The sequence below is a fragment of the Panthera uncia genome (assembly GCF_023721935.1).
Source record: "Panthera uncia isolate 11264 chromosome B3 unlocalized genomic scaffold, Puncia_PCG_1.0 HiC_scaffold_1, whole genome shotgun sequence".
NCBI lineage: Eukaryota > Metazoa > Chordata > Mammalia > Carnivora > Felidae > Panthera > Panthera uncia.
The window spans coordinates 78,230,912-78,256,748 of NW_026057582.1; the positions used below are offsets into that span (position 1 = coordinate 78,230,912).

The 25,837-nt window shown below is 36.3% G+C and overlaps 1 protein-coding gene and 1 long non-coding RNA gene across 8 annotated transcripts in view; one reads left to right on the forward strand and one right to left on the reverse strand.

Annotated features, from left to right (window-relative positions):
* DPH6 (diphthamine biosynthesis 6) overlaps positions 1-25,837 on the reverse strand; it is a 343,777-nt gene that overhangs the window by 163,962 nt on the left and 153,978 nt on the right. Inside the window, exons 2-3 of one of the 4 annotated variants that reach the window (XM_049613292.1) lie at positions 24,437-24,499; positions 10,176-10,270 (exon numbers count right to left, since the gene is read on the reverse strand). In XM_049613292.1, coding sequence (XP_049469249.1) covers positions 10,176-10,270; positions 24,437-24,499 — 158 coding nt within the window. Of the gene's footprint in view, positions 1-10,175; positions 10,271-15,139; positions 15,235-24,436; positions 24,500-25,837 lie in introns of those variants that run through there. The other 3 variants (XM_049613293.1, XM_049613295.1, XM_049613294.1) reach the window with 3 other exon arrangements.
* LOC125909822 (uncharacterized) overlaps positions 14,427-25,837 on the forward strand; it is an 85,586-nt gene continuing 74,175 nt past the window's right edge. Inside the window, exons 1-2 of one of the 4 annotated variants that reach the window (XR_007453779.1) lie at positions 14,427-14,717; positions 21,503-21,597. This is a non-coding gene — a long non-coding RNA (uncharacterized LOC125909822). The other 3 variants (XR_007453778.1, XR_007453780.1, XR_007453781.1) reach the window with 3 other exon arrangements.

Genomic DNA, 25,837 nt, shown 5'->3' on the forward strand with positions numbered 1-25,837 from the left:
ATATATAGTAAAGGTAGTGAATTAACCACTTATAAAATCAGTTTATAGGTTAAAGGACAAAAGTAGAAAAATTTACTATAATTATAATTAAGGGATATACAAAACTAAAAATGTATAATATAATATTAAAAACATAATGAGGTGCCTGGGTGGCTCAGTCGATTAAGCTGAAACTTAAGCTGAAACCTGACTTGGTTTGGCTCAGGTCATGATCTCTCTGTTCATAGGTTCGAGCCCTGACTCCACGCTGACAAGGTAAAGCCTGTTTGGGATTCTCTCTCTCTGCCCCTCCTCCATTCACACACTCTCTCTCCCCCTCTCTCTCTTAAAAACAAAAAAAGAAAAAACTTTTAACACATACAGTGTGGGGGAGGGAATGTAGCTTTTAAAATGCATTCAAATTAAAGTTGCTATCTATTTAAAACAGACTGCTATATATGAAATGTTATGTATATATAAACCTCACAGCAACCAACAACCAAAAACCTATAATAGATACACAAAAGATAATGAGAAAGGAATCTAAATTCAACATCAAAAAAAAAAAAGGCATTAAACCACAAGGGAAGACAGCAAGAAAAGAAGAAAGGAACAGAAAGAAATTACAAAAAAGATAGGAAACTTAACAAATGGCAATAAGTAATATACCTGTCAATAATTAATTTCAGTGTAAATGGACCAAATTCTCCAAACAAAAGACAAAGAGTGGCTAAATGGATTAAACAAACAAACAAACACAAGACTCAACTATATGTTGCCTAAAAGAGATTCACTTTAGCTCTAAGGACACACACAGAATAAAAGTGAAGGAATAGAAAAGATACTCCATGCAAATGGAAAAAGAAAAGTGGTACTGTTATACTTTAAAACAAAGACTATAACAAAAGATAAAGGGCATTATATAATGATAAAAGCGTCAATCAAAAAAGATGACATAAAATTTGTAAATATGTATGTACCCAACATAGCAGCACCTAAATATATAAATATTGCCAGATCAAATATTACAAGACCTAAAGAAGAAATTAACAGCAATACAATAGTAGAGAACCTTAATCATCATGTAAGTAAGAACCACTTACATCAATAAATAGATCATCCAGACAGAAAAATCAACAAAGAAACATCAGCCTTAAATGACACATCAGACCAGATGGACTTGGTAGATTTATACAGAATATCCCATCCAAAAGCAGAATACACATTCTTCTCAAGTGTTTGTGACCATTCTCCAGGATAGATCACATATTAGGCCACAAAAAAATAATAAATTTAAGAAGCCTGAAATAATAGCAATCATTTTCTCCAACCACAATGTTATGAAAACTAGAAATCAAATACAAGAAGAAAACTGGAAATTTCAGCAGTATGTGGAGATTAAACAGCATGCTATTGAACTAATGGGTCAATAAAGAAATCAAAGGCAAAGTAAAAAATAATACCTTGAGACAAATGGAAATGGGAATACAACAATCCAACACCTATGGGATACAGTAAAAGCAGTTTTAAAGGGTAGTTCAAAGCAATGCAGGTTTACCTCAAGAAACAAGAAAAATCTCAAACAATCTACTTTAACACCTCAAGAACAAGAGAAAGAATAAACAAAGCCAAAAATTAGCAGAAATAAGGAAACAACAAAGAGTAGAGCAGAAATAAAATAGAGACTCAAAAGACAAAAGAGAAGATCAATGAAATTAAGAGCTGGTTCTTGGAAATGATAAACAAAATTGACAAAGATTTTGACTAGATCCAGCAAAAAATTAAGAGGACTTCAAATAAATAAAATCAGAAATGAAAGAGGACATGCTACAACTGACACCACAGAAACACAAACGATCATAAGAGTTATTAAAAGCAATTATATGACAACAAATTTGGCAATGTAGAAGAAATGGATAAGTTTTTAGAAACATACAATCTTCCAAGACTAACTCCTTAAGAAATAGAAAATCTAAATAGACTGATTACTAGTAAGGAGATTGAATCAGTAATCAAAAACCTTCCAACAAACAAATCAAGTGGGATTTACTCCAGGGTAATAAGATGGTTCACATCTGCAAATCAATTAACATGATGCACCATATTAACAAATGAAGGATAAAAATCATATGATCACCTCAATACATGCAGAAAAAGCATTAGAAAAATTTGGCATCCATTTATAATAAAAATTCTCAACAAAGTGAGCATAGAGGGAAGTACCTCAACACGATAAAGGCAATATATGACAAGCCCACAGCTAACATCATATTCCATAGTGAGAAGTTCAAAGCTTTTCCTCTAAGATCAGAATAAGACAATGACATTCACTCTCGTCACTTTTATTCAACATAGTACTAGAAGCTCTGGTCACAGCAATGAAGCAAGAAAAAAAAAAAGCATCCACATTAGGAAGAAGTAAAACTGTCACTATTTGCAGATAACATGATACTTTATATAGTAACCCTACAGACTCCACCAAAAAACTATTAGAACTAATAAACAAATCCAAAAAGGCTGCAGGATATAAAATCAGTATACAGAAGTCTGTCACATTTTTATACACTGATAACAAACCACCAGAATGAGAAATTAAGAAAACAATTCCATTTACAATCGTATCAAACAGAATAAAATACCTAGGTATAAATCTAATCAAGGAGGCTAAAGGCCTGCACACTGAAAACTATAAGATATTGGTGAAAGAAATCGAAGAAGACACAAATAAATGGGAAGATATTCCATGCTCATTGATTGGAAAAATTGTTAAAATGTCCATATTACCCAAAGCAATCTATAGATTCAATGCAATCTCTATCAGAATTCCAATGGAACTTTGCACAGAACTAGACCAAATAATTCTAAAACTTGTATAGAGCCACAAACAACCCTGAATGGACAAACCAATTTTGAGAAAGAAGAACAAAGTTAGAGGTTTCACACTCCTTGATTTCAAACTGTACTATAAAGCTATAGTAATAAAACAGCTATAGTAATCAAAACAGTATGGTATTTGCATAAAAACAGACAAATAGATCAGTGGAAAAGAATAGTGAGCTCACAAATAAACCCACACATATATCGTCAATTACTTTATTACAAAGGAGCTAAGAATATACATTGGGGAAAGAATAGTCTCTTTCAATAAATGGTGTTCAGAAATGGGACAGCTACATGCCAAAGACTGAAACTACATCACCATTTTATACCATACACAAAAATGAACTCAAAATCGGTTAAAAACTTAAAACAAATTAGAACTCAAAATAGATGAAAGACCTGAAACCATAATAATTCTAGAAGAAAACATAGGTGGTAAGTTCTTTGACATTGGTCTTGGCACTGAGCTTTTGGATCAGACTCCAAAACCAAAAATAAACAAATGGGACTAGATCAATCTAGAAAGCTTCTACACAGCAAAGGAAACTATCAACAAAATAAAAAAGCAACCTACTGAATGGAAGAAAATATTTGTAAATCATATATCCAATAAGGGATTAATAGCCAATATAAATAAAGAACTCGAGAGCAAAAAAACCCAAACAATCCAAATAAAAATGGTCAGAGAATCTAAATACACAGTTTTCTAAAGAAGACACACAGATCACCAACAAGCACATGGAAAGATGTCAAATATTACTAATTATCAGAGAAATGTAATCAAAATCACAATGTGACACCTCACACTGGTCAGAATGGCAATTATTAAAAAGATAAAAAACAACAAGTATTGTAGGGGATGTGGAGACAAGGGAATTCTCATACACTTTTGGTGGGAATGTAAATTAATAAGAAATTTCCAATATGGGAAACAGTATGGAGGTTACTGAAAAAATTAAACTAGAACTACCATATGATCCAGCAATTCTACCTCTGGGTATTCATCCAAAGAAAACAAAAATGCTAACTCAAAAAAGATATATGCATCCCCACGTTCACTGCAGTATTATTTACAATAGCCAAGATATGGAAATAATATGTGTCCATCAATGGATAAATGAATATAGAAGATGTGGCATATATACTGCCACATACAAAGGCATCACACTAAGTGGAATAAGTCAGAAAGAGACAAGTATCAAATGATTTCATTTACATGTGAAATCTAAAAAACAAAACAAATGAACAAACAAAAGAAGACAAAAACAAAATCATACTTACAGATACAGAGAACAGATTTGTGGTTTTCAGAGGGAAAGGGGGTTGAAGGAGCATGTGTGAAATGCATGAGGGTGGTCAATCGTATGGCGATGAATGGTAAGGAGATATATCATGGTGGTCACTTTGGAGTTTAAACAAACATTGAATTATTATGTTATATACCTGAAACTAATATGTTATATACCAATTTTATCTTAATAAAAAATAATAAATAAACCATGTCTCAGGTAGACCCATGAGCTTTGTAATATACTTTTAATAAAACTGTTTATCTAAAAAAGAAAAAGAAATTCAATATTGTTAGAGCAGTTACAAATGTGTACAGAAACATAGCTTAAGCTAGTCAGTAACACAATCACTGGTTGTCACAAGATTCCACAAATATCAATACAGGTAAAATATTCAAAATAGATGAGTCACACCAGACTATTTTGATGATACAAACGAACTTACAAATATATTGGATCAGGCTTTTTGATCTCATATTTACTTTTGAGAAAAAAGAACCATGAAGGTACAAAATATTATTTGCAGATATTCATCATAGCATTATTTATATTAAAAATTATAGTGTATTCATATAATGAAATACTTTGCAACCATTAATATAATTTTGAGGAAAAGCATTTTCTATTTTTTACTTTATTGTTGAAGTATAATTGACATACAATGTTATATTAGTTTCAATGTTATATTAGTGTGCAACATATTGATGTGACAATTCTATAGACTTCTCAGTGCTTCCCACAATAAATATAGTCACCATCTGCCACCATGCAACATTATTACAATATTATTGACTATATTTCCTATGCTACTCTACATGCCCATTTTATAAACAGAAGTCTGTATCTCTTAACCCACTTTCACCCATTCCCCTACCCACTTTCCTTCTAGCAATCACTAGTTGTTTTCTGTATTTAAGAGTCTAGTGTTTTGTTTTTTCATTAGTTTGGTTTAGATTCCACATGTAAGTAAAATCGTATAATATTTGTCTCTCCCTGTCTGACTTATTTCACTTAGTATAATGCCCTCTAGGCCCATCCATGTTGTTGCAAATGAAGAAGGAGCATTTTCTTTTTATTTTTTCTATTTTTTAATTTTTATTTTTATTTTTAAAATATAATCTACTGTCGAGTTAGCTAACATACAGTGTATACAGTGTGCTCTTGGCTTTAGGAGTAGATTCCTGCGATTCATGGCTAATATACAACACCCAGTGCTCATCCTAACAAGTGCCCTCCTCAATGCCCATCACCTATTTTTCCCTCTCCCTTATCCCTCCCCCTATCAACCCTCAGTTTGTTCTCTGTATTTAAGAGTCTCTTATGGTTTGCCTCCCTCTCTGAAACTATTTTCTGCCCTCCCCTTCCCCCATGGTCTTCTGTTAAGTTTCTCAAATTCCACATATGAGTGAATACATATGATATCGGTCATTCTCTGACTGACTTATTTCACTCAGCATAATACCCTCCAGTTCCATCCTCGTTGTTGCAAATTGCAAGATTTCATTCTTTTTCATTGTCAAGTAGTATTCCATTGTATATATAATCCACATCTTTATTAATCCATCAGTTGATGGACATTTTGACTCTTTCCATAATTTGGCTATTGTTGACGGCGCTGCTATAAACATCGGGATACATGTGCCCCTATGAATCAGCACTCCTGTACTCTCCATATAAATTCCTAGCAGTGCACTTGCTGAGTCATAGGGTAATTCTATTTTTAATTTTTTGAGGAATCGACGCACTATTTTCCAGAGCAGCTGCACCAGTTTGCATTCCCACCAACAGTACAAAAGAGATCCTCTTTCTCCACATCCTCGCTAACAACTGTTGTTTCCTGAGTTGTTAATTTTAGCCACTCTGACCAGTGTGAGGTGGTATCTCAATGCGGTTTTGACTTGTATTCCCCTGATGATGAGTGATACTGAGCATCCTTTCATGTGTCTGTTGGCCATCTGGATGTCTTCTTTGGAGAAGTGTCTATTCATGTCTTCTGCCCCTTTCTTTTCTTTTCTTTTCTTTCTTTCTTTCTTTCTTTCTTTCTTTCTTTCTTTCTTTCTTTCTTTCTTAAATTGTTTTATTGTTTATTTATTTTTGAGAGAAAGAGAGTGTGAGTCAGGGCGGGGCACAGACAGAAGGAGACACAGAATCCGAAGCAGACTCCAGGCTCTGAGCTGTCAGCACAGAGCCTAATGCGGGGCTCAAACTCATGAACCGTGAGATCACGACCTGAGCTGAAGTTGGACACTTAACCAACTGAGCCACCCAGGCACCCCTTCTTCTGCCATTTCTTCACTGGATTATTTATTTTTTGGGTGTTGAGTTTGGTAAGTTCTTTCTAGATTTTGGATACAAACCCTTTATCCAATATGTCATTTGCAAATATCTACTCCCATTCCACTGGTTGCCTTTTAGTTTTCTAAAGTATGTTCTGCAGAATAGGAATCCCATGTGATGGTAATAAATACTGGATGCAGAAAGGATTCCATGGTCAAATAATTTATTAAAAACGGGATAACCATGTTAAACAGGTGTCTTTGCTGTAATTCTTCCTAGGCTAATGTGCTTTAACGTGTTCCAATAAGGGGAGAGATTATGAACTATATCTCAAATTTATGTACCCTTAAAAGACTTACATTTTACCAGGTATTTGTGATTCAAAGAATATATCTAGGAAATATTGTGATGGAATAATAATAACACGGAATATGTTCACAATGTGTTAGTAAGTTTTAAAAAAAGTTTACAACACTATTTGACATATATGTATGTATGTGTGTATGTATGCATATATGCCAAGAATGTCCAATTAACCTGAGTATGAAAAGTATCCTATCAAAAGGGATGAAAAAATGGTATTTTAAGGGCCCCTTCATTAATCAAAACCATCACCATATGCCATCACATTTTGGCCCACCAGATCTGAACCCAACCCATACACCACACTGGCTTGCATGTACTCACATTATTACTACATACCTGTCTACTCCTAGTCAACAGTAGGAAGTAGAGATATAGCCAAAGTCACCAAAAAACCTTTCAGCCTACCCTCATCTCACACTTACCCTGGATCTTTAAATATATTAGTTTTAAAGAACACTGATACAATTGAATTAATATATTTAAAGAACTTTGAGCTTCTCAGCAAGAAACTTCCTGATGTTGGCACAATAATTAAAACATTTTACTGACTTCAAAAAACCTAGAAGACAATTTTCCTTTAAGGCTCCATTTAGTCCTAACCACAATGTAACTTGTATTAATGGAACCTATATTGCAACAATGGTACGAGATCAAATAAAACCAAAAGACTCCACTGTTGCCTGAAGCACCTCAATTAACATGCCACAAAAGTTCCTACTACAAATTTAAAGAGATGGTTTTGTGAATTTTATGACAAGGTCACATTATCCCCATTGATGGAAATAAATTCCTTTCCAGACTACGCATTGAAAACCCAGTGCCATGAATTCACTCTAACCAATTTCATACTGGAGTCATCTCTACCAGTCTTTCTTCATTACAGTTCCTTTTACAACATGTTTGGGGAAAAAATAAGTCAATCAATGAATCATTCAATAATCACCAATTTCCTGCTGACTTTAAATCAAGATTAGCTAAATCCTCTCCATTTACCAACCCACAGCCATCTACTCTCTTCCCCTACAGTTTCAGCTGATTTTTTTTTCCAGCTTTTACTTCATAATATTTTAATTCCATTTACTGTTGAATTTTTCTAGCAATATTCTAAGTAAATGTCTCCATACCATTCTGAAGTATAATTTAGAGATACACTTTATCATTTTATCCACCCTGCCAGTGAACCATGAACACATGGAAGATTATACATCAATGATTCAGTACAAAGTAACTATACTAATTCAAGTAGAGAAGTTTAAAACAAGATAGAAACTCCAGGTAGAAAAATTATATCATTATATATATTATATAAATTTCTGTTTTTTAAATACCAAGACCTCTCAGATAGAAAGCTTAAAAAACCCACTTGCCTGCTTAGCCAGAAGGAATAAGGGAAGTTTTTTTTCCTTTAGTAACAGAACATAAGGCTGCAACAAAAGTCTGCTTCTTCTTTTATAATATAGAAGTTACAATACAGTTTCCATTCAAGCTTAGTCAAAGAGTTTTCTCTGTATTATTTAAAGTCAGAAAAAGGAGGTCATTTCCAAACATCCTTAAATGCTGTTATATTATTCATCATTGAAACTCTAGTGCAAAATCCTAGAGTGTGTGTTTACCCTTGACCCTTTACAAGATCTGTTTTCTATTTCTTCCTATAAAATATTTCAAATCTCTACCTTCCCACTTCACTTCCAGCATTACTTGGGTCTTAAGTGTGAAATAAAGAAAATTCAGATATCTGACTGAAATAACTGCTTGATATTCCAGGCCTAATTCTAGTTAGTTCATTATTCATCTGTCCACCAATAATTGAGTGAATGCCTAGTATAGAGGCATAGAGCGGTCCCAAGTACTAAGGCGCAACTAAAGAAACATAGAAGACATAATCTCTCCTCTCAAGAATAAGCAGTCTATTTGGGGATAAAAATAAAAGACTAAATAAATAGAAAATAACTGTAAAATGATATAAAAACAAAAACTCAACAGACTGGTAGCCTTGAGGAGGGAGGGAGGGAGGGAGGGAGGGAAGGAAGGAAGGAGAGAAGGAAGGAAAGAAGGAAAGGAGGGAGGGAGGGAGGGAGGGAGGGAGGGAAAAAAAGGGACATATTTAGCACTAGATTCAGATTCAACTAAATTTACTGGATGCTTACTTCATGCCAGGAACTCTAATTAGTGTTTTTACATATACTACTCATTTAATTCATCCTAAAATAACAATAGAGCCAAAGCATGGTCTTGAAAAAAGCTGAGTAAAGGGGATGATAAAAAGCTCTTACTAGAAGAGCCATGTGGAGAAGTAGTATTAAATATAGTCAGACAAGTGTAAATCTTTCCCTATTATACCTTAGCAGTTAATATCTATAATTATATGGGTATAATAGAAGAGTATAAAAGGCAAATTGGTGAATATTTTCCTTTTTTTTTAAGTTCTAATCGCAACAAAAAGTACAACTATGCATGGTGATAGATGTTAACTAATCTTATTGTGGTAATCATGTCTTAATATATACATATACCAAATCATTACATTGTACACCTACAGCTAATACAATATTATTTGGCAGTTATATCTCAGTAAAAATAAAAGAAATTATCGAAGGTTGAATTGTGTTCCTCTCAAATTCTTTCCCTGAAATCCTAATATCCATAGCTCAAAATGTGGTTTTATTTGCAAGTAGGGTCACTGCAGATGTAATTAGTTAAAATAAGATCATTAGGGTGGTCTCTTAATCCAAATATGACTTGTGTCCTTATCAAAAGGGGAAACTTGGACACAGACAAGGTCACAGGGGGGAAAATTTCTAATTAGGGAAATTTCACTGGGAAGAAAACTGAAAAAAAAACAAAACAGCTTACATGAGGTCTGTGGCTTATTTGTGGATGCCCTTGTTATCACAGGCAAATAAAAAGTGGAAATGTACTGCTTTATGCTTCTCTCAAGTCTTACATGTTTAGCGTACATGTAAGATGGATCATTTATCATTATATGTCTCACTCTCCACTCTCCTAGAAGGTGTATCTTATTCACCTCTACATTGCTTACAATACTTGGAATGTGCTGTGGTGGAGGAGCAGTACACTCTGAAGTAAGGAGGTTCAAGGGTTCAAGCCTCAGGTCTGCAAGTTTATTCAAGTTACGTACCTTGGAGAAATTTATAAAACTATGAGTTTCAGTATCTCTGTCTAATAAAACTGTCTAGGAGTTCTTAAGAGAAATAAAGGATATGCAATTAAAGACACTTAGCATAGAACCTAGCATCTAATTAGGTGCTAAATATATATTAGTTCCATTTTTGTCTTTGCATACTGCATACAATAGAATGCAATTATGAAGTTGGGAGTTTCAGTCATTTAGAGAACTTCCCAGTAAGGGTATCATACACTTACCTTGGTTTTCAGCTGGTCTTAGATTTGCTAAAGCAACGATCTGATGCCCAGCAGCAATGCACTGCATCATATTATAACAGCTGTCCTTCCCACCACTGAGATAAAGAGATAAATATCAGGTTATTGACCATTATTGAACATAGAATCATTAGATATCAAAATATACTTATTCGACTTTTCAGAATACTTCAGGAACTGCTTTAGAATTAAAACACAAAAGACCACATGTAATTTCCATAGCAGAAGCAAACTAAACAAATGTATCTGAATGCCTAAGGTTGCTACTGACAAGAGCTTGTGAAATTATGTGCCAGGATAACAAAGACCATTCTAAACAAAATATGATAACTCTTTGGTCTCTTTGGTTTATAACAGTGGCTCTCCTTTATATACAAAGTGCTTTGAAAATTAAAAATATGATTTAATTGTAAATTCTAGCTAAACAGCTATTACATATATTCCTTAGATGAAATTTTCTATGGAAAAGTAGAAAACAGTCTATTCTGTTTTACTATAAGAAATCTAAAAACTGACCACCATCACCAATTAAAGGCTCAAATTAAAGATCTGAGACCCAATCTAAGGACAGTTTGATGGCCATGGTGGGTTCACATTCTATAGAGCTAGAAAACAAAATGCTGAATTACACTGATGAAGTTAAACATCATTACCATCAGTACTTTAGCTATCACTATATGGATGATGGCAGGACAAGGCTTGAGCCTTAGATCTAATAAACAGATTGAAAGGAACTTCTAAATTCTCATACCAAATCTACCTAAGGCAAGGGCAAATCACTTAGTCAAGACAAGTGGTTTATTTATAACAAGGCTGAATGGCAACCTTTATGCCAATGGCAACCTCTATGCCAAGTTCATCTATAACAAGGTTGAATGGCAACCTTTATTTTGGTTTAAAACTCTACTGCCTCTCCGAAAGATATGAATAGACACTTCTCCACAGAAGATATCCAGATGGCCAAATGACACATGAAAAAATGCTCAACATCACTCATCATCAGGGAAATACAAATCAAAACCACAATGAGATACGACCTTACACCTGTCAGAATGGCTAACATTAACAACTCAGGCAACAACAGATGTTGGTGAGGATGCAGAGAAAGAATATCTCTTTTGCATTGCTGGTGGGAATGCAAGCTGGTGCAGCTACTTTGGTATTTATCCAAGGGATACAGGTATCCTGTTTCAAAGGGACACATGCACCCCAATGTTTATAGCAGCACTATCGACAATAGCCAATGTATGGAAAGAGCCCAAATGTCCATCAACGGATGAGTGGATAAAGAAGAGGTGGTATTTATATACAATAGAGTATTACTTGGCAATCAAAAAGAATGAAATCTTGCCATTTGCAACTACGTGGATGGAACTGGAGGGTATTATGCTAAGTGAAATTAGGCAGAGAAAGACAAAAATCATATGACTTCACTCATATAAGGACTTTAAGAGACAAAACAGATGAACATGAGGGAAGGGAAGCAAAAATAATATAAAAACAGGGATAAATAATTATACTATTTACAATAATATAAATACAGAAAACAAACAGGGTTGCTGGAGGGGTTGTCAGAGGGGGGATGGGCTAAATGGGTAAGGGGCATTAAGGAATCTACTCCTGAAATCATTGTTGCACTATATGCTAACTAATTTGGATTTAAATTAAACAAATAAAATTAAAAAAATAAAACTCTACTGCCTTTCATTGTACATGTTTCTTCCTTTACTTTATCATTACCTCCCTTTTTTCCTTACTGTTCCATTCTTTCCAATCTTTGCTTAAGATCTGCAGGTGCCCCTCCAGGCACTTGAGACCTGTTCATAGACCAAGAAACTTTTAAAAAGAGACTGCTTGTCCTAGAAACTGGAACTTTTGCCTTTTATTTTAGTTGCCAACATTTATCTGCCTCTACCGCATTCTTCTAATCAATAACAATGGTCATTCCAGAACTTCTCAAGGCGAGACCACAAGCGGCATGGTGAAGTTATACATCATGCTCCCTTTCCTCAGACTCTGATATTCCCCTAAATCTTCCACAACTTCCCCTATTGAACTTCACTGCTCTATTTTCTCAGGACAAAAAGATTTCACCAATTCTTTAGAATATTTAGAATATTAAAGATTTATGTGCATAAAACCACAATTCTAATTCTTTAGATTATTAAAGATTAAAGAGTATACACCTGGGCACCTGGGTGGTTCAGGGGGTTGAGCTCTGACTCTTAATTTCACCTCAGGCCTCAAACTGATCTCACAGTTTTGTGGGTTAGAGCCCCACATTGGGCTGTACAATGACAATGTAGAGCCTGCTTGAGATTCTCCCTCTCTGTCTCTCTGTCCCTCCCCTGCTCCCACTCTTTGTCTCAAAATAAATAAACTTAAAAAATAATAAAGAGTTGACACCTATAATCAGAACTTAGCTTTATAATTCATTTGTAAATACGTTAAAATTTCAAATATGGCTTTAAAATAGCATTTCCTAAACTGTGTTCTATGGAATGTTAGTGTCCAAAAAATACTGTAAGAACAAAAGGTTTTGAAAATGCTGAGCAACTTACTTGCCTCTTAGAACATTACAAAGTACCTAAGCATATGTTAGGTGAAAAGTCCTATAGATTAGAATTTTAATTCCCACCTCTGGTATACTAAGTGAAATTACTCAATGTGCTTGGGTTTACATGCTTCATTATAAAACCAGAGAATGGTTTAGCTAATCCTCAAGGTGTCTTTCAACTGTAAAATTGAAGAAGTCAATCTTTTGTGTATAAGAATAATGTTCTTCATGCTCTAAAGATATGTGAGAATCTTGGTTTCACTTATCCCTTAAAGCACACGAATATATCCCATCTCTCATTTTAGTACACACACACACACACACACACACACACACGATACATTACAAATAGATTCACCGTATTTAAGTTTAAATTCATATATATTCAAATGTATATTCATATAAATGTATATTTATGTATGCATTCATATTCTTATATATAAATTGTTATATATTCATACTTATAGCATGTCTCCTAACATTTATACAGATCTTACATTTAGCAAGAATTTTCCAACATTGACGTTTTTTAGTAATTTGCTTTTTTACCATAAAAGTAATATATATACATTACTGAATATTTACTGTAATGGATTATAGTAATCTTTTATCAATGTCGCCAGGATCTGACTCTTCAGTTGGTGTGTCTTACTTCAATGGTTAAACTTTTGGCAAATGGCATATGATGTAAATTACTCATTTCCTGGACTACTTTTTATTCTTATCTATCTGATCATGAAGATCACAATGGTCAGAGATTAATCATTCACTTAACAGAAAAAATTTACTGGGGCGCCTGGGTGGCTCAGTCGGCTGGGTGGCCGACTATGGCTCAGGTCATTGATCTCATGGTTTGTGGGTTCAAGCCCTGAATCGGGCTCTGTGCTGACAGCTCAGACCCTGGCGCCTGCTTCGTGGATTCTGTGTCCTGCTTTCTCTGCCCCTCCCCCATTTGTGCTCTGTCTCTCTCAAAAATAAAAAATAAACATCAAAAAAAATTTAAAAAAAAAACAGAAAAACTTTACTGAATATCAGTAATTATTTTGAGGTTATAGAGTCATAAAAATGGCATTGGAATATTCCAGTCACTGCAGAAAGGATTAGAATGTAACATTAAGCATTCTTAATAGGTCACTATTGTTAAGCAGTATCAATTAACTAGGGCATTGAACAAAAACGTTTATGAAATCTTCAATGGGCTTACAAAAGAAAAGTTGGTTGTGATGTATCTCAGACACTCTATACAGGTCCTAATCTCATCAAATATACATGTACTGTAGTCTAAATTCCCTTTTTAATGTTACTATGTTTATCTTCGCTTCAGTTTACATATTGGACATAGAAACATTTAAACTAGTCTGTCTTTCCCTTCCCTTATATAAAACAGGGAGGGGGACAAAACAGAAGAGACTCATAAATATGGAGAACTGAGGGTTACTGGAGGGGTTGTGGGCGGGGGGATGGGCTAAATGGGTAAGGGGCACTAAGGAATCTACTCCTGAAATCATTGTTGCACTATATGCTAATTAGGATGTAAATTTTAAAAAAGAAAAAAAGAAAAAGAAAGAAAAATAAATAATAAAAAGTATAGACTAGTCTGTCTTTGGTTATCACAGGACTCACTTTTTTAGACACCTAAATAAGTTGCGCTACTATAAATTTCAAACTTCTTTTGTAATAGAGTATGTTACCATACGTCAACCTAAAAGCAGGTGTCTATATCAAAAGCAACTGGATTTAGGATAAAACTGATACAATTCCATCTTCATTCCGAGGGAAGAGACCCTTTCTCTGTACTTGAGCCCCAAGGTAAAATACACCTTGGTCAAAAGCAAACCAGTCGCGGGTGGGACTGCAGGCGAGGGAGAAGTGGCCTTAAGCGGGAGGGGGCGGAGCTAGTAACAGCCCCGGGAGGAAGGCGGACCGAAGTCTGCGCAGAAAGACAAGGAACTGCAGAAGAGGACTGAGTAAGTGGAAGTGAAGCCGTTGGCTCTCAAACTTCACTGCCCATTACACTTTTTAAGAATCCGACCCGGAACCTTGTCAGAGTAATGAAACCAGCGCTCTGCCAGTGAGACCCAGACAAGGGTGGGTTTTCAAGTTCCCCTGGTGAACCCAATGTGAATTCACGTATGAGGGCCAGAAAAATCAGAGGCAGGGGCTGACAGACTGAAGAGCCTCGGTCCAGGGCCGCGGGAGGGGCCGGGCAATAGCCCGAAAACTCCGCCTCTTCCTGTGGCCGGGAGGAGCCGCTGGGCCCCCGGACACGCGGTTCCTGCACAGACACTCTTCCGCGCCGCCGAAGGCGGCGGCGGTAGCTGCCGTTTACCAGCAGGAAAGGATGAGAGGCCGGCAGGGGAGGAGGAAGGCGGCTCCCGCGCCGCGTTACCTGATCAGAGCGGCGACCCTCATGCTGGGCGCAGTACGCGTGCGTGCGACGGGCGCGGCGGGGGGAGCCGGGAAGTCAACGCCGCAGCCGCCGGCGGTGACGCGCCGCGGGGCCTGGCGCGGGTGTTCGCCTCGCCGCCTGTGAGCGGCGGGGCGTTGCGACCTCTGCGGCTGCCTTGTGGGACATCTGGCCACGGAGGAGGCGGCACGTCGGCGCCTTGTCCCTGTGACAGGGCCCTCCTGGCCCAGGAAAAAATGATGTTTAGGCGCGGCCTGACCACCTAAGTGAGGGCACTGAAGCTACCAGGGAAAGGGCAGGGTCCGCGTCGCCAAGCCCAAATGCGGTGGCAGTGGATTTGTTTCGGCAAGAGAACGTTCAAAATCACTTAGGCTGCAAATGGAAACACTTGGAACATGCAAAGGGAGAGGAAGTGTGCCCTCACTTCCTCAGCCACCTGCAAGAAACTAACTGCACCCTTTAGTGTTTTTTAACCTAATATCTCCTTTGTAGTACAAATCTAAACCTGAAACTACCCCTGTGAAGCTCGAAGCTCCCTGGGGTTCGGCCCTTTGCGTAAATACAGCACCGTAGAAGCCGGCTAAGGCTCCTCGCGAAAGAGCCTTGGCCTTGCAGAATCATTCACTAAGTATTTATTGAATGCCTTTCATGTACCAGACACTGTTTTAAGCTCTTTGGGATACATTCATGAATAAAACAAGGATCATTACCTTCCTGAAGTTTATATAGGGGTGAGGAGAGCAGACAACATGCAGGTTAAAAAAATCCTGTAATATCTTAAAAAGTGGTAAGTGGTATGAAAAAAAAGTTAGAGATTGAGAGGAATCAGGAAGGAGGCAGAAGGGCAAGTTGCAGAATTAAAAGGCAAGATAGGACTTCTGGGAAGGTGAGATTTGAGCCAACTCAAAAGGGATAGCTGTGTATGACTGGAGATGTGCTCCAGGTAGAAGGAAAAGCTAGAACCAAGGCCCCAGGTGTATTAGGTGTCTGTAGAGGAACAAGGCTGCCCCTGTGGTGGGAGCAGAGCAGCTCTGAGAGTACTGTGAGGCAGAGAGTACAGCCAGATGAGGTTCCAGTGATGGAGGGAGGAGGAAGATCATATATAGGGTCTTGTAAGCCATAAAGAACATTGTCTTATTTTGAGTGAAGTCAGTGGCCACTGTAGGGTTTGGGACAGAAGTCTGACTTAAAACTTTTAAAAGATTCCACTGTGCTGTTTTAAGAATACACCTACCTATGGTGAGGCTATTGCAGTAATTGAAGAGAGACACGGTGGAGCCAGGAACCAGGATGGTGCTAGTGAATTTGGGCAGAAGTAAGAGAATTCCAGGTCTATTTTGAAAGTAAGTTCAAAATACTACTTTGAAAGAGTTCATTGAATTGGATGGGTTAGATGTGAGTTACGAAAGAAGGAAAACCATGAAGGATGATACTAATGTCATGCATTAAATTAATATATGTAAGGAATTTAGAATCATGCCCAGCATAAAATAATCATTCAATTTAATTATACTATAATGTTCTCATTAACTCCAGTACTCTTGGTATGATGAGTGACTACAGCAATGACAGTCTGCATACCAGTTTCACCATCTAAAATGATGCATTTTTATTGGACCCCTGGGTGGCTCAGTCAGTTGAGCAGCTGACTCTTGATTTCAGCTCAGGTCATGATCCCAGGGTCCTGGGATCAAGCCCCCCATTTGGCTCCACTGAGCATGGAGGCTGCTTGGAATTGTGTGTGTGTGTGTAGACATATATATATATATATATATATATATATATAGGCTGTGTATATATATGTATGTACATATATATATATATATATATACATATATATGTATGTGTGTGTGTATATATATCCCTCTGCCCCTCTCCCCTGCTCATCTGTGTGCTCTCTCTCCAAAATAAAAATAATAAAATAAATTATTAAAATGATGCATTTTTAAAATTATGAGATGGTGGGTATTTAACAAATGAGTCAACTATTTAAAGTGTTTGTTGTCTAGTTGGGGAGATAAGACAAATACATTAAACAGATATTCGCAATACAAGATGGCATATTTTGAAAGTAACAAGTTATGTGATGCCTATAGCAAGGGGCCCATGAATTGAACCCACAGGGTAAATGCTACAATGAGGACTGAATTTCAAAGATGGGCAAAACAGAGCAGGAAGAACAGTTGGACCTTACAAACAGGCAACAAAACAGGAGGAGTTTAGAGCATGTCACCCCAAAATATGTTGCTTCAGTGTATTGATTATTTTAAATTAAAGGCATTGAGAAATAGCAGACATGGAAAGGGCACTCTGACCCTCTTTATTCCTGAAAACAAGGGATAAAACTCCCTCATAGAAGGTGCCTTCCCTGTACTCGGCAGAAAAGAGACAGGGAATTGAGGAATAGACGTGATATGACCTAAACATTCATTCCTAAGGGGTTGTAGACTTTGGTCATCATATCCTTCTTACTCTGGGGTTGTTGCATGTGTCCATTCACAGTTACCATTGGGCAAGGGAATGTCAAGAGGCACCCAAGTTGACCACCTGTGCTCCACCTGTATTCTTCCTCGTCTCTACTGTGTGAAAGCAGTCCCATCTCTTCTTGCTAATCAGAGTCAAGTATCCTTAGTTGCCTGCCCCTGGGTGCAAAGGGTTAAAAATGCCCTACTACTAAATGTCTTCTAGTTCAATATATCAGTGTTGTACCCCCTGGCAAGAGAGAAAACCTTAAAGACTAGAACTGCTAACTCTGCCCAGCCCAGAGTTGTGGGAGGTGAAACACAATGTTCCCCAGTGGGTCGTTGAGAGTGATTGTAAATGAAGCTGTTCTTCCTTTCACCCTTTGGTTCCCAGATCCAGATAGCTTTCCTATTGGAAACACACTGTCATACAGAGATCTCTGACTTAGTGCCTATAGTGTATCCTGAGGAATGGTGCACCTTCACTGTAGAGTATTGTCTTTCAGCTGCTGATTTAGCTGTTACTTCAGTAGGCCTTTCCAGTACTCTATAAGGCCAGCTTCATGTAAATAGTCCAGTATGTGATACAATTAGATTTCATGGATATGGGCCCACTTCTGTACCTCATCCTCTGTGAAGTGGGTTTTTTTTTTTTTTATTCTTTATGAATACTCTGCTGGATGGGATTCTTTGCTTATAGAGTGAGCACTGCTAGTAGAGTCATTGCAGACAAGAAAGGCCAGGTTAGTATTCTCTCTGTGTTCAATCCAAGTCTGGGAGCAGCCTGGAAAGGCATGGCCTTCGGTGAATTCCATAGCGGATCCAAAAGTGTGGCAGTTGAAAGGTGTCTGTCATCCATGCTTCCCGCAGCAGGTGTTTTTGAAAGGATATCTGAGTGGGTCACCTCCATGACTGCCACACTGAGGCAAAATGGCTTTCATAGAGTTACATAATGAGGGGCAACAATGTTTACACTACTTGTTTCACACCGTGTCCCTTTGGAGTAAGAAATGTAGAATGAAGGGTTCCTTCACACTTAGAATTATATTTGAAGGAGAGTCCATCTGAATTTGTGAAAAATCTACATAATAAACAGTATTTTAAAGAAATGCTTTAATTTAAATCAAAACAATATATTAATCTTAAACCTAGTAGTGTACTCATTGAATGCTGACAAAGTGTTTTTAAGAAGACTCATAAGTTAATAGGGAAAACTTATTTTTAATTAGTAATATCCATTTGCCTACAATAATTTGTTGAAACTTCAAGAAAAGTTGGCTTAGCAAGACCTCTATGTGCATAGCGTTCTATATGGATAGTGTAAAGGTTACTGCAGCCTAGTCAATGTCAACAAGTTAATGAATTTTATATCAGTATAAAGTAATTACTATTTATTATACTGAAATGACTTGTCCAAGATTCGCATTTTAAAGGCTTTGTGAGCTCACTTCCTGCAGTCTCAAACTCTTACATTTGAGTGACTATGGATTCATTTGTAGAGCCAACAAAATAGGTGAATAGGAAATCAAACTCAGAATAATTTCAATCCCTTGCCAGGGTACTTAAAAGAAACTCTCCATAGCCAAACACTGTTGCTGGTAATAAAAAGTTGCAAGCTGTCACTGAATTCTGCTTTCCTGGCAGCACATCTCAGTGATGTACTGATTGATAAAGACTCAGATAATCAAATCGAAAACTCTGCAGGTAGTTATTCTCAGAGGCCTTAAGGATTTCATTATGCCGTATCAGGAAGCCATTGGAAGGTTTCTTGGTAAGAACTTAGGAAAAAAAGAATTAAGTACTTATTTGAAGCATAAATTTAAGGGCATCATTATATGAGTATCTGATCCATCTATATTAGTAATGGCAGCTTATATGGGCCGGGCAATCCTCTAAGTATTTTATGTATGGTGACTCAATTAAATCTTGCAGCAAATCTATGAAGTAGGATACAGTGTCATTCCCACTTGCAGATGAGGAAGCTGAGTAGAAAGAAGCTAAATAATCTGCCTATCTTAGTGAGTTTGGGCTGCTTTAAAAAAAAAATATCATAGCCCAGTGACTTAAACAGCAGGCATTTATTTCTTACAATTCTGGAGGCTGGGAAGTCCAAGCTCAGGATGCCACCATGGTCATGTTCTAGTGAGAGTGCTCTTCCTGGTTAACAGACTGCTGTATCCTTACAGAGTGGAGAGAGTCTCTTCTTATAAGTACTATTCCCATTCATGAGGGTCCAATGTCATGATCTAATTACCACCTAAAGGCCCCCGCCTCTAAACACCCTCACATTGGATTTTAGGTCTTCAGCATTCAGTCCATTGCACTGCCCAAAGTCCTATAGCTAGTAAATGTCAGAACCAGGATTCCAACCCAGTCAGTCTAACTTTAAAGTCTATGCTTTTAACCTCTATACTCTATCTGCCACTGAAATGGTCAGCTGGTTTTCTGGCTAAAATATCCTGTTTCCAAGATATGTTTGGAAGGACAATGCCATCATTCACCTCCTGAATTTCCTTTTTCTGTGCTCCCAAGCTGACCGATGCTTTTTCTTAAAGACACAAATTGTTGTATTATATGAATTAATATGTTGTATGAAGTCATTGTTAAACATTCCAGGCCTGAGAGTCATTCTGTTGCCTTTACATATGTTTTTTCTTTGCTTCATAATGTGTAACATGAAATTCAAAAGCTATAGGAGCCAGGCAGGTAACATAAATGAGTAAAGTAGCCTGGTATAAGACAACAGGATAGTGAGGACTTTGGCAAACCACTACTCATTCCTCACTTGGCTTCAGCTGTGCAAATGTGGACCCAATCAGAAGGACCAGACCTTCTGATTTTCCAAGAAATGACATAAATCTTCATTTTAGTTAACTCCTTTTGTTTTAATGTTGAAAAGTAATTAAAAAAGTTTTTTAACATTTATTCATTTTTGAGACACAGAGAGATAGAGCATGAGTTGGGGAGGGGCAGAGAGAAGGAGACACAGAATCGGAAGCAGGCTCCAGGCTCTGAGCTGTCAGCACAGGGCTGGACGCGGGGCTCAAACTCACGCACTATGAGATCATGACCTGGGCTGATGTCTGATGCTTAACCAACTGAGCCACCCAGATGCCCAGAAAACTAATTTTTAAAATTTTAATTGTTTTCACACCAAATAAGGCATATCTGCTTATTATTAATTTTATGATTTAGAGAGTAGCTTTAGAGAGCAATCTTTATTCCTTTATTCAACCAGCATTTATTGATAATCCATTATGTTTATTTATAAAATTAAAAATTTTTATGTCCTTTCCTACAGAAATATCTTGTACTCATATGTGCAAAAATATACAAGTATGTGCCAATGCAGCATTATTTGCAAAATGGAAATCTCATCAGGGCAGGAACTTTGTATTATTCACTTCTAGAACAGTCCTGGAATTAAAGTAGGAACTAAATGTGTGTGATATATATATATATATATTATATATATCTTAAATTTCATCAACAGAATGGGATAAATTATGGTCCCTCTGCACAGTGAAATACTGTGTAACAATTAAAGAAAAATGAAGAATTCTTTAAGACATACTTTCAGCATAAAAAGCAAGTTGCAGATGTTCCATTTGTACTGAAGGAAAATTAAACATATATATATGCATACATATGTAAGTAGATATTAAAGGCTTTACAAAGTTACATCCTAAGCTGTTAACAATGATACTTCTGATGAGAAAAAATGGGAGATAGGACTTCTACTCTTTGATTCATATACATCTATGTTGTTTGACTTAGATGAATATATGTGTGTTACTTGTGTATTTTCAAAGGCTAAATATTTAGCCCCATTAATAAATAAATGAAATGAAATAACCATATAATCTCATTTCTTAACTGTCAGGTTAACAAAGATTTCAAAGAAGAAAAGCTGGTGAAGATACCAATGTCGGCAAGAATACGGGGAAAGGAACAATCTCATGCTTGGTTGCTGGAGAAGTAAGTACAATTGTTCTAGAGGGCAATTGGGGACTACACATTAAGTCTTTAATGTGCATGTGCTCTAAGCATTCCCATCTCTAGGAATTTATCTTAAGAAGATAATTGTACAGTAATACAGAAGTGTATATACAAGAATATTCCTCGTGATGCTGTTTATAGTATTAAAAAATGGAAAACAAATTGAATATCAATAATTAGGAGGCTGGTTAAAGAAATGTACCATGATAAATATACCACAGTATACCCATACAGTAGAAGATCATGCATCATTATAAAGAGTGATGTATGCATATATTTGTTAGTATGCAAATATAAGCATGAAATGTAGTATAATTGCATTAACATACAAAAAGTACACATGGGCATATATATGGGAGACAGTGCAGAATCACGGTTAAATACTTGTAGTGTGGAGTCAGACTCCCTCAATTTGAATGTCAGAACTGCTACTTACTAAGCTTGTTACTTTGAGTTACTTAACTGAAACTTTCTTCTTTCTTTTTCTTTCTTTCTTTCTTTCTTTCTCTCTTTTAGTTTTGTTATCTGTAAAATGGGATTAAAATATGATCTACCACACCTAGTTGTTGTAAGAATTAAATTAAATAGACCATCATAATTACATAGTCTATTGTTATTTTACATAAAGAGAGATCTGGAAAAAAATCATCAATGTGTTGGTGGTGGCAGTCTTTGGGTGGTAAAATTGAATTGAATTTTTGATTCCATATATAGACCTTTCTGTATTGTTTTGGTTTTCTAAAATTAATGCAAATGTTTGTAAATAAAGTCAATGATAGTTGGAAGAAGAGATGATCGGTAGAATGGAAGGAGGGAAGGAAGAGAGATGGGATACCTGACTGCCTCAGGGTTGGTCTCACAGGGAGCCAATTCTCTGATGAAGTTACAGAAAAGTATGAAGAGTAGATCCATAGATCTTCAGCTCCATAGATTTTAGAAATCAACTTTACTATTTATCCAATGTAGACCAGATGGTAGGAAACTGATGGAAGCTACGTAGTTTCATGGAGGACTCATTAATAAACCAGAATGTGTATGAGTCAGCTGATTCTTTCGCCACTAGGAAAACACAAATTAGAAATATTCTTTCATCAAAACATTGCTTGATAAATTAAAACCACGATGAGATACCACCACATACCCACTAGAATACCTGAAGTTATAAAGACTAACATTACTAAGTGTTGGCAAGGATATGGATAAACCAAAACTTTAATACACTGTTAGTAAGAATACAAAAATGGTACAGCCTCCTTGTAAAACAGTTTGTCAGTACCGTATAAAGCTAAGCATAATTTACCTTATGACCCAGCAATTCCAGTCCTAGGTATTTACCCCAGAGAAATAAACACATGTGTCTATGCAAAAAAAAAAAAAAACAAAAAACAAAGAAAAAACAATGTGAATGTTTGTAGCATTATTTATTTATTTATTTAATTTTTTTAATGTTTATTTATTTTTGAGACAGAGAGAGACAGAGCATGAATGGGGGAGGGGCTGAGAGAGAGGGAGACACAGAATCTGAAGCAGGCTCCAGGCTCTGAGCCATCAGCCCAGAGCCTGACGCGGGGCTCAAACTCACGAACCGTGAGATCGTGACCTGAGCTGAAGTCGGACGCTCAACCGACTGAGCCACCCAGGCGCCCCCGTAGCATTATTTATAATAAGAAAATGAAAGTAACCCAATCTCCATCAAGTGGTAAGTGGATAAACAAATTATACCATGGAATAGCGCTCAGCAATACACACAACATGAACGAATTTCAAAAACAAGCTACAGTGCATTAAGTATGATTTCCTTGATATGAAATTCTAGAAAAGACAAAGCTACCAGTGACAGAAAGGGAATCAGTGTTGCCTGGTGTCAGTGGTGAGGAGAGGTCATTAAGGGCAAAAGGCCTTGAGGAGACATTTTAGTGTGAAAGTGCTGTTCTACATATTGCTAGTAACAGTAGTTATGCAATTACCAAAATTCATCAAACTATACAGTTAAAATTGGTTAAAATTTTTATATGTAATTAATACCTTAAATTATTGGTAAGTTACTGGTAAGGATAGAGTTCATTTTTATTATCTGATAAATTATATTCCATTAATTCACTTTCTCAAAATGCGTATCTGTATATGAATGAGTATATGTACTATAGGAATTAAACTTTGAAGGAGACTAGAATGTCTACATCCATTGGTGGAGACATCCTTTTCTTTCATTCTTTTCCCCCAATAATGGGAGTTCTGGAATTCTATATCAAAGATGTTTTACGAGTGGCTATGTAGTTAAAAGTGTGTTTGTATAGTAAGCATACTCGTATTTAAGTTGTGAGTTTATTTGAGGCTAGTGTTAGATATTATAGAGGAGCTAAAGCCTCCTAAATCATCTTTAGTGGCACTTACATTTTTGAGTATTGTATTGATGTCAGGCACTAGTCAGTTATAAATATATGAAAGAAAATTTGCATTACACATTAATATTATCAGCAGCATACTTTAAAACTTTGCCTGAAGGGTAAGACTTTATTTCTGCAGATAGTTAATTTCTTCACTATTCTGTTTTTCTTCTGATTGATGAGTTTGACTAGATTCAATTTCATAGAGAAGGATAACAGTAATGTATATGTTGATTTTATTGCCAAATTCTGACAATTATTTACATTTAGACCCTTTATCCCTTTCAAGTCTTCATGTGTATATTCAACCATTTTAAATGTAGTACCAACTCAGTGTTTATCCTGTGTCCTTTTTATGGACTTCTGACCATATCAAAGGTTGAAAAGGTATTCCAATATTTTCCTAAAAATATGTTTTGGAGTCGGCTTACCTGAATTTGAATTTTGGTTCTGAGATATTGGTTCGTAATTTCAGCAAGATGTTTTTCCTTGATCTGTAAAAGAGGCATATCTGTGCTTACCTTATGAAATGAAGATTAAATGTATATAAATGCACTAGTCATGGGGCGCCTGGGTGGGTCAGTTGGTTGAGCAACTGACTTTGGCTCAGGTCATAATCTCATGGTCTGTGAGTTCAAGCCCCATGTCAGGCTCTGTGCTGACAACTCAGAGCCTGGAGCCTGTTTCTGGTTCTGTGTCTCCTCTCTCTGCTTCTCCCCTGCTTGCACTCTGTCTCTCTCTCTCTCTCTCTCTCTCTCTCATAAAAATGAGTAAACATTAAAAAAAATTTTTTTTTAATAAATGCACTGGTCACAATATCTGTCACATGCAAACTCTTAAGCAAACACTACAAATGATAGAACAATATTTATAACAAGCCATGAAGGAATGAAGATAAATTCATATAAAAATGTTCACTTAGTCCAAAAGGAGGTAAGAAAAAAAGAGTAAAAGGAGAAGAGAAAAATGAAACAAAACAATAAGCTGGTAGATTTAAATCTAACAATATCAGTAATCACATTAAATGTCAATGTCCAAACACTTAAAATACAGGTTGAAAGATTCAACAAGAAAGCAAGACCCGACTACCCTGTTTACAAAAAACACTGTTTAAATATGAAGTCATAGACAAATGAAAAGTAAAAGGATGGAAAAAAGATATATACTATGCAAACACTGGTCAAAAAAAAGCTATATACATATATATGAGAAAATGTAGATTTCAGAGTAAGGAATAAAATTAGTCTCTCTGCTTCCTCAGATCTCCAGTCCCCCAGATCCCTTCCTGTGAGGCAACACATTACCCATTTTTCTGTATCTTTCCAGAATGAGTTTATGAATATATAAGCATATATCACTTTTATTTTTCACCAAGGGGAGCATACTGTATTCACTGTCGTCTACTTTGTTCTTCCAAATATATCTAGGACATTATACTGTATCACTACATATGGATTTATCTCATTCTTTTTAACTGCTGTATGGTAAAGTATAGGGGGAAAAAAGTATTAAGTAAACTATGGTAAAGTCTTTTTTTTGGAAGGTCTCCATCAAGAACACTAGTGCTCCAAATTCTAGCTAACATGGCTAAGTGAGACTCCTCCAAAATATGATTGGGATGTAACTAATTTAAAGAACTCGGGACACCTGCATCTCCAGCACATTCAAACCTAAGGTCAATATCCTGATATGTCACACATTCAAACCTAAGGTCAATATCCTGACATGTTACACTCCCACTGAGTCACTCCAACTCACATTTCTACCAGTTTGTTACTTTTTGAGGACACCATCCTCCACCTACTTAGTATTCAAGGTAATTCTTAACTTCC